The sequence below is a fragment of the Castanea sativa genome, chromosome 8 (assembly GCF_040712315.1).
Source record: "Castanea sativa cultivar Marrone di Chiusa Pesio chromosome 8, ASM4071231v1".
Classification (NCBI taxonomy): domain Eukaryota; kingdom Viridiplantae; phylum Streptophyta; class Magnoliopsida; order Fagales; family Fagaceae; genus Castanea; species Castanea sativa.
The window spans coordinates 39,189,962-39,205,950 of record NC_134020.1 but is presented as its reverse complement, the minus strand read 5'-3'; the positions used below and the strand labels follow the sequence as shown (position 1 = coordinate 39,205,950).

The 15,989-nt window shown below is 33.2% G+C and overlaps 2 protein-coding genes across 2 annotated transcripts; both read left to right on the top strand.

The window, feature by feature from the left end:
- Window positions 1–268: 268 nt before the first annotated feature.
- Window positions 269–1,241, top strand: LOC142608240 (germin-like protein subfamily 1 member 20). The gene is made up of 2 exons (XM_075779980.1): window positions 269–449; window positions 673–1,241. Exons 1-2 carry the CDS (start codon window positions 269–271, stop codon window positions 1,206–1,208), a joined length of 717 nt encoding a protein of 238 aa, XP_075636095.1. The 3' UTR covers window positions 1,209–1,241.
- Window positions 1,242–11,740: 10,499 nt separating this feature from the next.
- On the top strand, window positions 11,741–12,706 carry LOC142608199 (germin-like protein subfamily 1 member 20). The gene is made up of 2 exons (XM_075779921.1): window positions 11,741–11,947; window positions 12,171–12,706. The coding sequence occupies exons 1-2, from the start codon at window positions 11,767–11,769 to the stop codon at window positions 12,704–12,706; spliced, it is 717 nt and encodes a 238-aa protein (XP_075636036.1). The 5' UTR covers window positions 11,741–11,766.
- Window positions 12,707–15,989: the final 3,283 nt, after the last annotated feature.

The following is a 15,989-nucleotide window of genomic DNA, read 5'->3' as shown; positions in this document are numbered from 1 at the left end:
GGTTTATTTGTGGGTGGGCTAAAGAAACATTATTTTTGATAGAATCAGATTGGACAACATTAAAATTGCAAAATGGCATTGAAGAGGTCCCATTTGATTGGTTTTCGAACTATGTAGTACACGTCAAGTAGTGGTTAAAGAATAGTTCATCCATTAAATTAAAAAATATTTATAACAGTTGCAGAACTACCAAGTTATATGCTTCGTTTGTGCAAAAACATGGACCGCTTCAGTGACTCCTCTCAATAAATAGGCATTCCCATATGCAATGTTTCCCATCCCTCACCAAAGCAAGAATACGCAAAATACTACACAACAAGAGAGAACCTCAAATATGATGAAACTTGTAATTGTGGCCATTCTGGCTTTGGCAACCACCCTTGTTTCAGCTTATGACCCTAGTCCTTTGCAAGACTTTTGTGTCGCAATTAACAACACCGATTCTGCTGGTATGTACATGCATGCACTCTCCTTATTATTAGCAGTACTTAGTAGTGTTATCATCATCTACATTCTTTCGAGATCGTTGTAAGGAAGTTTTACGCATTAATGAAATTATGCCTTACGGTTATATGATCTGCATTAGATTTTATTTTTTCCTACTTGACCTGCTATTGTCCATTGTTACAGAATTCTCTTATTTGTGATAATAACAAACTTTTCTTTGTGCAGTGTTTGTGAATGGACAATTTTGCAAGGACCCAGCAACTGTCGTAGCCAACGATTTTTTCTTCTCCGGGCTCAATATTCCTGGAAACACAGCTGCAAATAAACTTGGATCAAATGTCAATCTTGTGAGCGTCAACAATTTTCCAGGTCTCAACACTCTTGGCATATCTTTGGCTCGCATTGACTTTGCACCATATGGCCTGAATCCACCTCACACTCACCCTCGCGGCACTGAGCTTTTGGTAGTCATAGAGGGTACTCTCTTAGTTGGATTTGTCACGTCCAACCCAAACAAACTCTTCACCAAAGTTCTAAACAAGGGAGACGTCTTTGTATTTCCAATTGGACTGATTCACTTCCAATTCAACATAGGGGAGACCAATGCTCTGGCCTTTTCTGGTCTCAGCAGTCAAAATCCCGGGCTAATCACCATAGCAAATGCAGTCTTCGGATCAACTCCTCCCATCAATCCTGACGTTCTCATCAAGGCCTTCCAATTGGACAAGAGTGTGGTTGATTATCTTCAAAAACAATTCTAGTCATTCTACAATCGAAAATACATATGTAACAGGGAAGGCGAACAACTAGATAGTTTGAATAAAGTTTGCCTAGTTTCCCTTACGGTAATGTCATAAAAATAATTTTTTTTCAAATAAAATGGCTTCTTCTTTATTTATTTATTTATTTTTTTGCGTGTCATTGTGTCGTGGCAAATGTAGTGCAATTACTGCATAAATAAATGTTGATTACTCCTTGGATCCATAAAGTTCGAAATTACAAGCACCTAAATATTAAATATAGACAAATCTAAATTGCATTTAAAATCGACAGAAATTTAATTTTGATTTATAGAAATGGGAGGACAAATTTTGGGTTCAATAGCGCGTATTTTATGTTAAACATTCCTGGAGGTTATATTTGTGAAGCAAAATTTTTGAGCGCTATTGAAAATGTATTCATACCGAGGTAACATGGAAAAAAATGATACGAGGGGTAAAAACAAAATACTTGAAAATGGGTAAGGCAAAACTAGTGAAAAAGGAAAGGAAGATATGAAGAAATTGCCTTATGCATAAGATTTAGTTTAATTTATGTATGTCATGGTGTAAATGAAACCTGAATTACTCATATTAATGGAATTAGCAATTGTTTTCCCTTCAATCCTTAAAAAATGAAATTGAGCAACTGGGAAATAGATTCTCAGGTACGTTGGAGGAGTGTTTTTGTGCTTTGGAAATAGTAAACACGTTCTTAATAGGTTCACAAATGACAAATGTATATATGACTAATTGTATTGATTCTTGAAGGTCTGCTTTAAGGTGCTTGAGCATTATTCAAGGAACATGATTCTCTATTTCAAGTCTTCTTTGATTCATCTAGTTTATGATTAACCTTTTTATTTTATGGATCCAACAGTGTACAAACACACTATTTAAAATTTTAAATGACATGTCAGTTTATACATCTTTAAATTTGTAAAATATAATACTGTGAAATAGATCAATTTAGAGTGGAGACGATTATTTAGAAGGCATAATGTTTTGAAAATTTCTATTTCAGTCCACTTTGGTTCATTCGGTCCATTTTGATTCACTTCAATACATCTAGTCCACTTTAGTCCATTAAATCCTTTTTGGTACATTTGGTATATTGTAGTCCATTATGGTTCATTCAGTCCAGTTCGTTCCAATTTAGTTCTGTTCGGACTAATTGGGCCTTAAATTGATTCTTTTTGTAAGTTGACTTTTCAGTTTTAGGCTCAAGAAAAAATTTTCCCTCAATTATTGGGTTGAAAAGTATGAAATTTTATTCTATTTGGAAAAAGATTGGTAATTTTGGGCTAAAAAATACAAAATAAATGGCATAAGAAATTAGAGATACGAGCCCTAAAAACATAATAAAAATGATAAATATTCACCCAATTACCTTAAAATTAAAATTTGTTCCATGCAATGAGGGTGTACATTATTCTGGATGCGTTTAAATTAGTCAACCAATTATAGTATTTTTTTTAAAAAAAAAGAGTTATTTTAAAAACATCTCCTCCAATTATATAAAAAAAATATTATAATTATGTAATTTATATCTTTTTGTTAAATTATATATTTCATATTTATATATAAATATGAAAATATAATAATAAATTATTATTATTATTATTATTATTATTATTATTATTATTATTATTATAACAAAAGCCTCTAAAAATTTTACAATTTTTCATGCCAGCACAATATTTAAATAAAATTATTTGGCAAACTTAACATGAAATAAAACTCTATCTCTCTAACAAGTCCAACTTAAATTCATACTCATCATTATCATTTTTTTTAACTATCTAATGCACGTTTGTTTTGTACGACACCAACACAAACATTTTCTTTTTAAGTCTTTTGTCTTTCACAAAAAGTCACAAAAACCTCATAGTACGGCACGAAGCCACCAACACATGTATTAAAACTCATTAGTATCTCTGCCTCTCTCCCCTCTCTCCCCTAGGTGAATGTTGTTTTTCCACTCTTCCTCTTTGTTTTCTCTTCGTGTTTAAACTTTAGAAATTATTTGTTTAATATTTCTTGGAATTATTTATATATAGATTGCTTTGATTGCCCTCTTCACTGAATTTGCTTCCCTTTCTCTCTCCTATGCATCCTCCGTTTGTAAGTTTATCATATTTTTCAATGAATTGTTGGTTTAAATTTTTTAATTTAGGTTTTGAACGATAAAATAGACATTGCAAAGTCTTACAACTTACTGTCTGTATGTTTTTAGACCCCTTAAACACAACCATATTAACCTAGTTATATAGCCAAGTGATTAGCTTAGTAAATTATGCAGATCTAGGTTAACACAAATCATATCATTGAAATAGTGCTAAAAATAAATAACACAACAATATGATAACCCGGGAAAATCAAACCGATAAAAAACCTGGGGAAGATTTAACCTAGCTATTCTCAAGGTAAAATAGATCCACTATGAAAGAATTGAAGTTTACACAATAGTGACTTAGACCACTAACATCCTATTGCTACCTCGAGTAGGAAACTTACTACCACGACCACGTGACAGCTTCGAGTTCACGGACTACTTTTTTCTTGGATTCATAGCAAGTACAAGCACTCTCGCTTGTGTATCTTTAAGCTCTTAATGCAGTAGCAGAATAATCATCAACCTCTTGACATAATCTTGATTTTTGATAACCCTAAGTGTATGTGAAGGCAAACACCTCTAGATCTCACAAGAGATTCACATAAACAGAATAAACAACAACTGCAACAACCTTAAAAACGTGGCTAGGGTTTTCCCTTTTATACCTAGGGCAAAACGTAAAACCCTACACGTCAAACAGGCTTGGGCTGAGTTGGAAAATTCTATAGAAAAACAATCTATACGAGCTTCGATCGATCGAGTCTAATTTTCGATCAATCAAGCCAAGCAGATTACACAGTAAATCCTGCAGTGGACTCGATTTCAACTTTACACATAGACATACTTTGAACAAGTCTAAAAACAAGACTAAACGTTTTGATCACAGTTTGACAACATTACAAAAATGAAGTTCTAATACATTTGAACCTAAAGTCTTAGAACCCAACAAACTCCCCCTTTGGCAATCCATGACAAAACACAAACTAAACAAAGTGCTCAAAGTTACAAAAATAGGCCATTACAAAACATTGCCCAACAAAAACAAATTCAACCTAACTACTATCTATCAGTTGCAAGTGTAGACAGCAACATGACTGAATCAACTTGTATTTTCCTATAACACTTAACAAATACATAAATGCATGTGTGGAAAATACAAGTAAACAAAATAAATTCTTGATTTCACATAATCATAAACTACAAGACATATATCATGAATAACCTCATAAATATAAATCAATAATCAATGTAGTACAATGTGAAACAAGAAACAGAAATAAACACATCATAGTATCTTCCCCTATCATAGACAACTCAAATAAAACAAAACACATCATGAGCCAAAAAATATAAATACATGATCAATCACCTAGATACAATCTATATCTCCCCCTATCAACAAAATCTCTTCTCCATATGTACTCCCCCTTTTTGTGACGAATTGCCAAAGGGTACTCACTCATCATCAAAATGAGGTGGTGGAGGTGACCGCCTAAAACTCGCCAAATCCGCTCTCAAAGCCTGAAGCTCGGTAAGCATGTCCACCAAAAGCTGACCATGAGCCGCCTGAACGGTCATGACAGTGTCCAAATCACGATGAATGCTAGAAACATCCGAAGTAGAAGGTGGACAAGTAACAGCAGTAGTTGGATCGACATAATCATCAGCAGCCGGATCACCTGTAGAAGGAGGAGGAGGAGGAGCACCAGAGGAAGAATCTACTCTAGGACGTTTAGAGCTAGCTCGCATTTGAGCAGACCTCTACCTAAGAAAGGTGGCACTTATAGGAGCTATAATATGAACGAGCTTAGACGCCGAAAACTCATCTAATCCTAGATGTGATAAAATCCGATGAATAAAAACGGGAAAGAATAGACCATGAGCAGTAGAACTACTCCTGTGAACCTAAATCAAAGAACGAATTAAAAGATGAAGAAAACTCATAGAAGCATCCGTGACAAGCGCATACAATAATGCACATCTCTCCAAAGGAATAGTGTGCAGGTGAGAGATAGGCCAGATGGAATGGCAAGAAATCCGAAAAAAGAGATAATGAATCTCGGTCAACTCGTGAGAAGTGATCCGAGGATCAAAACCCCATTGGATAGAAGTCGCAGTAAGATATGACATAATGTCATCAAAGGGTGGAGACTCATCGTAAGGATAAACAGGACGCTGGACCAAAGGCACCCCGTATCCAACTCCTCACTAGAGTGTTGGAATCATAGGAGTGGACAGAGAGGTTCGAGTAGAACTCTTTAATCAAGGCAGCCAGAGGGGGATGTGAGATGTCCAACAAAGGAAGCCAACCCCTACGCTCAAAATTTCTCTGAATCTCACCATCTAACTCATCTAACACTACCCTTCTCCCAGCCTAGACATTCCTACGAATGTTCAATGTCTAATAAGTTTCCTGGTTTTTCTCACTAAGGAACCTCTCACTATCAAAGGTGGGGACAGAAGAAAAAGAGGATTTCCTATTTGCTCTGGTCTTACTAGTCATGATGCTAAAGATTAGAATGGAAAGACAGAAAAGAGACAAAAGGCAAACACAAGAAGAAACCAAGGGCAAACTGCAAGTTAAAACAGAAATAATATAGGAAAGAACAATCTATATGACACATGAACAATATCAACACATGATGCATGCTCTAATGCTGTGAGAATAAGTTCAATTGCACTTTAAAATCGCAAAATTGGCTTGAGCATACAGTTATGTCAAAAACCCCAAATCTTGAAAACCCATTTTCAAAAAACTCAACAAATTGATCATTACACAAGATAGTTAACTGAATATAATGATCAAATCAATTAAACAAACCAGCCAATTTTATCGATTAAAGTTCAATTGAACAAAATCCCAATTCGGGTAGTTTCAAGCCCTAGAAAATTCAATTTTTCCAAAATCAACAAATTGATCAAATTAATTCGCAAAGATCATATTTATATCATCCCACAACAAAAACCCATTGATCAATTTAGAAAGAAAAGATTGAAATCACCAAAATCTCCAAATATTCATAGGTTCGATATTTCCCCAAAATGCATGAAAAATGTTAGGACATATGTGTTTTACTTGTTTAGAACATATGTCATTCATTATTTATGTAATTGGCTAATCCTTTATCAAAACGCACTTTACTTGTATTTGGGTAGATCTATGATGTGTTTAATACTTCAAAGAACATGTTGTTCAAGTCTAGTATTAAAACCATGAAGATTGAACCAAGAAACAAATGAAGAAAATGTGTTTACTAATGCTAGAAACCTGCTGGATAGCTGCTGGACAGCTTCTCGACAGCTGCTCGTCAGATAGCTATCTATCGAGGTTTAATGAGGCTCGACGGATGCTATCTATCGAGGCTATCTATCGAGGTTACGGAAATCAGAGTTTTCAGATCTGATTTTTGGGCCAGGCTTTTGTATTTGTGTAGGGTTTCTTTTCTCACAACCCTAGACATATATAAGGCATATTTTAGAGGCCGTCACACAGGAGAATACAAGAAGAACATATGCAAAAGGTGACCGAAGCCTTATTCTCTCTGAAAGAAGCTACTGTGTCTTTACGCCTTAGGGTTTTGTAACCAAGTGCTTCTTGATCTTCATTGTTGATGAAGTGAAGAACGTTGCAGCCAACATTCTTCTTTCTTAAGTTGGTGAGTGAGTCACGTACTGGGATTCGTGCAAAGGAGTGAGTCACGTACTGGGATCCGTGCATCAAAGGGTGGCGTTCATATATTGAAGAGTTCAGAGGTTCTGAAGCAGTAGAAGGTTTCTGCTGTGAGTTCATCTACGGGTATTATAGAGTATAGGGACAAAAGTTTTGTACTAGATTTGAAACTTCTCTTTACTATAGTGGATTGCTTTTCAGGAAAGTTTCCCCCCAGGTTTTTTACTGTAAAACTGGTTGGTTTCATTGGTTTTCCAAGGTCATCATATCTTGTTTTATTTATTTTTTCGCTGCATATGATTTTGACATGATATTGATGTTTGTTTGTTTTAACAAGTTTATGCATAATAAATCTAATTAACAACTTGGATTTAAAACTTGTTAATTTGATCAACCGGGGTCTAAATTTTCTAACAAAAAATATGCATGAAACATGAAAATAAATGAAAAAGGAGCGGCAAAAGAGTCTTACCGGCCTTAGAAGACAAAAACCTAGCAAAACGTTTGAGGGAAACCGACAAAAAATCGCTTTGAATCATTGACCGATCGAAGAGAGAGAGAAAGAACTTTTTGAAAAAGTTTGAAAAGTGATAAACACGTGAAAAGCTTATGTTTTTAAAGCCCTTTGAATGATTTTCGATTGATCAAAAAACAGGTTTGATCAATTGAAAATTACATTCGATTGATCCAGCATCAATCGAGCATCGATAGAGCCAGACAAATTCAAACCAAAATTTTAATTGCAATTTCGATCGATCGAAAAACACACTCGATCTATTGAAAATCTGGAAAAATCAAATTTTTGAAAAATAAAGCATTTTAATGCAGAAACTCCTCAAAGCATAGTATTTTATGAATGAAATGCATGCGTATGAGATGAAAAGTTTTTCAAAATCCCTTGAATTTAACCCTCATTATCCAAAAGTAAGATTTTCAATCAAATTTTCCTCAAAAACACTTTAAACACATTTTGCATTAAAATCAAGGTTCTTTCAATCTTGGATGGCCACAACAAAATCACACACAACAACATGTACCAAGTTTAGCAAAGAGTAACTTGTGAAGTGTGTGCAACTAGCAAAAGCTTAAGATACATATGAGGTGATAAGTAGATAGTAATCAATCACAACTTCTACAAAATTCGTCACATAAATTTGAAAGAGACTATCCCTTAAAGAGTTACATCATATAACTCCCAAATCTCCTAGAGTAAAAGCTTGTAGTCATGTAAGTTTCTTGAATTTGTCTCATAATGTACACACCAATTTTATTTGGTTTGAAACTTATTAAAATAGCCAAGATAACGTACACACCAATTTTATTTGACTATGAAGTTATTATAGTCCAATAATGTACACACCAATTTTAGCACTAATTCGAGGCTACACCATATGTTCTTTTTTTGCATGTGCTACACTTTCCCGACCACAAAATCATATGATATGCACTAAGGTGTTCATGATTGGCTAGTAAACAGTGGTGAGATAGTTATTTATGCATTTCTCATTAGGTTCAAGTCCAACAATCAAAGGCATGTAAATTCAATATCAAGATCATGTGATAAAAAACTATAAACAATTCCCTCACAACATGCACTTCAAAGCTCAAACTAGTAGAAAAATCGTCTTCCAGCCTAGGGAATGATAAGTTTTTATTTGGTATGTTGGATACAAATTTGTTGAATTTGGTTTGATTTTGAAGTAAAATTTGGAGATTCTATAAATTTTGAAGTTTTAAGTCTTGAGATTTTAGATATTTACGTCTCAATAGGTTGATCTTATTTCTTCACCATAAATGCTTTTTATTTATGTTCATGTGATTTTTTTTCTTATTAAAAGCTATGATTTTTGGTTGATTAATTATTTGTTTGGATTAATTTCAATTAATTATTTGTTTGTATTCAACATTAAAGATAATGGAATTAGGTATTATAATTTTGATATTGTTCCATATTTTGAATTGTCTATACTGTTACTATTAAGATAAAGTCATATTACTACTCAAATTTGAAACTTGATGTGTTTTCCACATATCATGGTCCTGTTTATATATTTCCAGTTTATATTAGTCTTGAGTATTTGTGTGTATATATATATATATATATATATTTTTTGAGTTCTCCAAAGACTTAATTCTCATTGGTCTAAAAGGCAACAATAATGGGCATGCAGTCATAGCATAATCCTACAGGATGATGTGGATTTTCTATATTATTAAAAATATCTGTTTATCATTCTAGGAATAAATAATTGTTTTGATATTTTAGGAAAACCAATCATGATTAAGGTTAATGTAATCAATAAAAAACTTTATCTCTTAAAACTGAAAAAAAAAATATAGAATTGGATAAAAACGAATAATGAAAAAATATGAAGAAAAGTGTTATTATTCTTTTGTACAATTTAAAAAAGAAAAGGGAGAATAAGCCATTCATGATTCATACTAATGTAAAGAGGATTGCATGCAGGTAATCCGATCCCTAGCGTTTAGATATAGCTAGGTCGGTTTCTCTTATTTAATATGGTATTTTCTTATTTAAGTGCATTCCTTCAAATACAATTCTTTAAGAAACCAAAAAATGAAGAAAACAAATGTTCATTTTGATTTTGATTACTTTCTATTTTATCATTAATGTTAGCCATAGAAATTATGACAGTTGTGTTTTGAATTTTAGAATCTTTATTATTTCATTCTCAGATGCCATCTCATAATTGTGTCATGCATTTTAATATATTCATTCAATATATAAGCATTTTTTTGTTGTTGAAATAGTTATAATATATACTGCTAACCCAGTAGGTCAAACTCTTTGCCCCTTAAGAGTCAAGCAATTTGTGCATGGAGATGTGCAAATTAAGCTACAAGACATATAAACATGATAGCATGTATTTGGTCATAACATAATTGATCGAGAAATGGTAGATTAGATCATTCATGAAATAACTTGATGCCTTGATATTTATAAAAGTTCTTGTGTCTTAGATTAGGACTTCATATGATTAATTCTTATTGATTCATAAATCCACGTGCTTATTATATATGCAAATGATATGTTATTTCATCACAAATCTCAAAATGATCACATGAGATGATGTCATTTATCCATAGTAGTAGAAATTCTCGCATGTTAAATTTGTTTTGCATCACATTAAATAACAAGAAATCAAAAATAAAATCTTATTTTCTTTCTTAAATAGCAGTCATGCACATGTTAGGTAGATTAATTAGGTAAAATAATGGGTTCAAAACCTTTTTCATGCATCTCGAGGCCATTCTGGGATTCCTTCTTACAATAACCAGGTGCTTGGGAGACAGGGAGATTGTATATATACGTCCGAGAGAATATTCAGATACTCGAAAAGTTTGTTAAAAAAAAAAACAGCGTGTGGATAAATGGGCAACACAACATTTAAAAAAAAAAAAAAAAATCCTTTTTAGAGGAATCATTCTTGAAATAATCTCATGAATCATAGAGGAACATCATCTGGAATTTGCATTTCAATATTTTCACATGTCAATGCATGCATCCTAACAATGCCCATGCATTCCTAGGATTAGTTGCATTTTGTGCATGCATTTGAAGTTAATTTGGTTTTCGTGGTTGACTCCATGTATAATCATGCAATGGGATCTTTTCTTTTCATACTTTTTATTAACTAAATTTGTGAATGAAAGGTAGGTTCCACTTAGCTTGATAAAATATCTTGTTATCGAATAATAGATTTAAAGTTCGAACCCTGTCTGCATTAAGGGAAAATGGCAAGAATATACAAGATGCCTTGGTAGTTGTTCGTTCTAGAAATTAAGCCATTAACCTTCCACCGCTGTTACGCCAGAAATAAAAGATTCCACACAAGGAATTAGTGAAATTCTTCCATAACATAAAAGGGCGGGGATGTGCGCCCAGGCTAACCGGGCCTTACTTATTCAGGGGGGCAGGCAAATCCTTAGGAGCAGTAGCGGGATCGGTTCAAGCAAAAGCAAACAAATCAATAAAAAGTATTTAGTACCCACCAATTAATATAAGGTCAGAATACGATAAATTCAAACCATTCTACATAGAGAAATTGCGTGAAGCAAAGTTGGATTGCACATCCCATCGGCTGCGTAATACGGTGGAACATTTCACTAATCAGGATAGAGTCAACATACGGGAGCTTCAGTCATTTTAATTTCAAAGATACAGTCAACATAAACTTTATTTGTGGGCTTGCCAATGCAACGTTTCACATTGACATTGAAGAGGTCCAACTTGAAGTAATGGTTACCAAATATGTAATACTTCTCTTTTCTGTTGTATAAGAAAATTTTTCTTAAATAAATATCTTCCATTTTCGAAAAAAAAAAATATATATATATACTACTAGTAGTGAATGAAGAATGGTTGATCCATTACATAAGAAATTGAGAGTGTTTGAAGAATTGCCAAGTCTTATATGCTCCGTTTGTGAAAAACATAGACAACTTCACTGACTCCTTTCAATATTTTAATATACAATCAACATTAGGTTTATTTGTGGGTGGGCTAAAGAAACATTATTTTTGACAGAATCGGATTGGTCAACATTAAAATTGCAAAATGGCATTGAAGAGGTCCCGTTTGATTGGTTTTCGAACTATGTAGTACACGACAAGTAGTGGTTAAAGAATGGTTCATCCATTAAATTAAAAAATATTTATAATAGTTGCAGAACTACCAAGTTATATGCTTCGTTTGTGCAAAAACATGGACCGCTTCAGTGACTCCTCTCAATAAATAGGCATTCCCATATGCAATGTTTCCCATCCCTCACCAAAGCAAGAATACGCAAAATACTACACAACAAGAGAGAACCTCAAATATGATGAAACTTGTAATTGTGGCCATTCTGGCTTTGGCAACCACCCTTGTTTCAGCTTATGACCCTAGTCCTTTGCAAGACTTTTGTGTCGCAATTAACAACACCGATTCTGCTGGTATGTACATGCATGCACTCTCCTTATTATTAGCAGTACTTAGTAGTGTTATCATCATCTACATTCTTTCGAGATCGTTATAATGAAGTTTTACGCATTAATGAAATTATGCCTTACGGTTATATGATCTGCATTAGATTTTATTTTTTCCTACTTGACCTGCTATTGTCCATTGTTACAGAACTGTCTTATTTGTGATAATAACAAACTTTTCTTTGTGCAGTGTTTGTGAATGGACAATTTTGCAAGGACCCAGCAACTGTCGTAGCCAACGATTTTTTCTTCTCCGGGCTCAATATTCCTGGAAACACAGCTGCAAATAAACTTGGATCAAGTGTCAATCTTGTGAGCGTCAACAATTTTCCAGGTCTCAACACTCTTGGCATATCTTTGGCTCGCATTGACTTTGCACCATATGGCCTGAATCCTCCTCACACTCACCCTCGCGGCACCGAGCTTTTGGTAGTCATAGAGGGTACTCTCTTAGTTGGATTTGTCACGTCCAACCCAAACAAACTCTTCACCAAAGTTCTAAACAAGGGAGACGTCTTTGTATTTCCAATTGGACTGATTCACTTCCAATTCAACATAGGGGAGACCAATGCTCTGGCCTTTTCCGGTCTCAGCAGTCAAAATCCTGGGCTAATCACCATAGCAAATGCAGTCTTCGGATCAACTCCTCCCATCAATCCTGACGTTCTCATCAAGGCCTTCCAATTGGACAAGAGTGTGGTTGATTATCTCCAAAAGCAATTCTAGTCATTCTACAATCGAAAATACATATGTAACAGGGAAGGCGAACAACTAGATAGTTTGAATAAAGTTTGCCTAGTTTCCCTTACGGTAATGTCATAAAAATAATTTTTTTTCAAATAAAATGGTTTCTTCTTTATTTATTTATTTATTTATTTGCGTGTCATTGTGTCGTGGCAAATGTAGTGCAATTACTGCATAAATAAATGTTGATTACTCCTTGGATCCATAGAGTTCGAAATTACAAGCACCTAAATATTAAATATAAACAAATCTAAATTGTATTTAAAATCGACGGAAATTTAAGTTTGATTTATAGAAATGGGAGGACAAATTTTGGGTTCAATAGCGCGTATTTTATGTTAAACATTCCTGGAGGTTATATTTGTGAAGCAAAATTTTTGAGCGCTATTGAAAATGTATTCATACCGAGGTAACATGGAAAAAAATGATACGAGGGGTAAAAACAAAATACTTGAAAATGGGTAAGGCAAAACTAGTGAAAAAGGAAAGGAAGATATGAAGAAATTGCCTTATGCATAAGATGTAGTTTAATTTATGTATGTCATGGTGTAAATGAAACCTGAATTACTCATATTAATGGAATTAGCAATTGTTTTCCCTTCAATCCTAAAAAAATGAAATTGAGCAACTGGGAAATAGATTCTCAGGTACGTTGGAGGAGTGTTTTTGTGCTTTGGAAATAGTAAACACGTTCTTAATAGGTTCACAAATGACAAATGTATATATGACTAATTGTATTGATTCTTGAAGGTCTGCTTTAAGGTGCTTGAGCATTATTCAAGGAACATGATTCTCTATTTCAAGTCTTCTTTGATTCATCTAGTTTATGATTAACCTTTTTATTTTATGGATCCAACAGTGTACAAACACACTATTTAAAATTTTAAATGACATGTCAGTTTATACATCTTTAAATTTGTAAAATATAATACTGTGAAATAGATCAATTTAGAGTGGAGACGATTATTTAGAAGGCATAATGTTTTGAAAATTTTTATTTCAGTCCACTTTGGTCCATTCAGTCCATTTCGGTTCACTTCAATACATCTAGTCCACTTTAGTTCATTAAATCCTTTTTGGTCCATTTGGTATATTGTAGTCGATTATAGTTCATTCGGTCCCGTTCGGACTAATTGGGCCTTAAATTGATTCTTTTTGTAAGTTGACTTTTCAGTTTTGGGCTCAAGAAAAATTTTTCCCTTAATTATTGGGTTGAAAAGTATGAAATTTTATTCTATTTAGAAAAACCTTGCTAATTTTGGGCTAAACAATACAAAATATATGGCAGAAGAAATTAGAGATACGAGCCCTAAAAACAAATTAAAAATAATAAATATTCACCCAATTACCTTAAAATTAAAATTTGTTCCATGCAATGAGGGTGTATATTATTCTGGATGTGTTTAAATTAGTCAACCGATTATAGTATATTATTTTTTTTTAAAAAGAGTTATTTTAAAAACATCTCCTCCAATTATATAAAAAAATATATTATAATTATGTAATTTATATCTTTTTATTAAATTACATATTTCATATTTACATATAATTATGAAAATATAGTAATAAATTATTATTATTATTATTATTATTATTATTATTATTATTATTATTATCTATATATATATTTATATATAACAAAAGCCTCTAAAACTTTTACAATTTTTCATGCTAGCACAATATTTAAATAAAATTATTTTGCAAACTTAACATGAAATAAAACTCTATCTCTCTAACAAGTCCAACTTAAACTCATACTCATCATTATTATTATTTTTTAACTATGTAATGCACGTTTGTTTTGTACGACACCAACACAAACATTTTCCTTTTAAGTCTTTTGTCTTTCACAAAAAGTCACAAAAACCTCATAGTACGGCACCAAGCCACCAACACATGTATTAAAACTCATTAGTATCTCTGCCTCTCTCTCCTCTCTCCCCTAGGTGAAGGTTGTTTTTCCACTCTTCCTATTTGTTTTCTCTTCGTGTTTAAACTTTAGAAATTATTTGTTTAATATTTCTTGGAATTATTTATATATAGATTGCTTTGATTGCCCACTTCACTGAATTTGCTTCCCTTTCTCTCTCCTATGCATCCTCCGTTTGTAAGTTTATCATATTTTTCAATGAATTGTTGGTTTAAATTTTTTAATTTAGGTTTTGAACAATAAAATAGACATTGCAAAGTCTTATTACTTACTATCTGTATGTTTTTAGACCCCTTAAACACAACCAACTTAACCTAGTTATTTAGCCAAGTGATTAGCTTAGGTAAATTATACAGATATAGGTTGACACAAATAAATCATATCATTGAAATAGTGCTGAAAATAAATAACACAACAATATGATAACCCGGGTAAATCAAACCGGTAAAAAACCTGGGGAAAATTTAACCTAGCTATCCTCAAGGTAAAATAGATTCACTATGAAGGAATTGAAATTTATACAATAGTGACTTAGACCACTAACATCCTATTGCTACCTCGAGTAGGAAACTTACTACCACGACCACGTGACAGCTCCGAGTTCACGGATTACTTCTCTCTTGGATTCACAGCAAGTACAAGCACTCTCGCTTGTGTATCTTTAAGCTCTTAATGCAGTAGCAGAATAATCATCAAGCTCTTGACATAATCTTGATTCTTGATAACCCTAAGTATATGTGAAGGCAAACACCTCTAGATCTCACAAGGGATTCACATACACAGAATAAACAACAACTGCAACAACCTTAAAAACGTGGCTAGGGTTTTCCCTTTTATACCTAGGGCAAAACGTAAAACACTACACGTCAAACAGGCTTGGGCTGAGTTGGAAAATTCTATAAAAAAACAATCTACATGAGCTTCGATCGATCGAGTCTAATTTTCGATCGATCAAGCCAAGCACATTACACAGTAAATCCTGCAGTGGACTCGATTCCAACTTTACACCTAAACATACTTTGAACAAGTTTAAAAACATGACTAAGCGTTTTGATCACAGTTTGTCAACATTACAAAAATGAAGTTCTAATACATTTGAACCTAAAGTCTTAGAACCCAACAAACTCCCCCTTTGGCAATTCATGACAAAACACAAACTAAACAAAGTGCTCAAAGTTACAAAAACAACCCATTACAAAACATTGCCCAACAAAAACAAATTCAACCTAACTACTATCTATCAGTTGCAAGTGTAGACAGCAACATGACTAAATCAACTTGTATATTTTTATAACACTTAACAAATACATAAATGCATGTGTGGAAAATACAAGT

Excerpts from the sequence above, each read along its gene's own strand:
- LOC142608199 (XM_075779921.1), top strand. The coding sequence starts at position 11,767 with ATGTTTCCCATCCCTCACCAAAGCAAGAATACGCAAAATACTACACAA. Across the intron at positions 11,948-12,170 it reads TAACAACACCGATTCTGCTG|TGTTTGTGAATGGACAATTT; the intron begins GTATGTACATGC and ends TTCTTTGTGCAG.
- LOC142608240 (XM_075779980.1), top strand. The coding sequence starts at position 269 with ATGTTTCCCATCCCTCACCAAAGCAAGAATACGCAAAATACTACACAA. Across the intron at positions 450-672 it reads TAACAACACCGATTCTGCTG|TGTTTGTGAATGGACAATTT; the intron begins GTATGTACATGC and ends TTCTTTGTGCAG.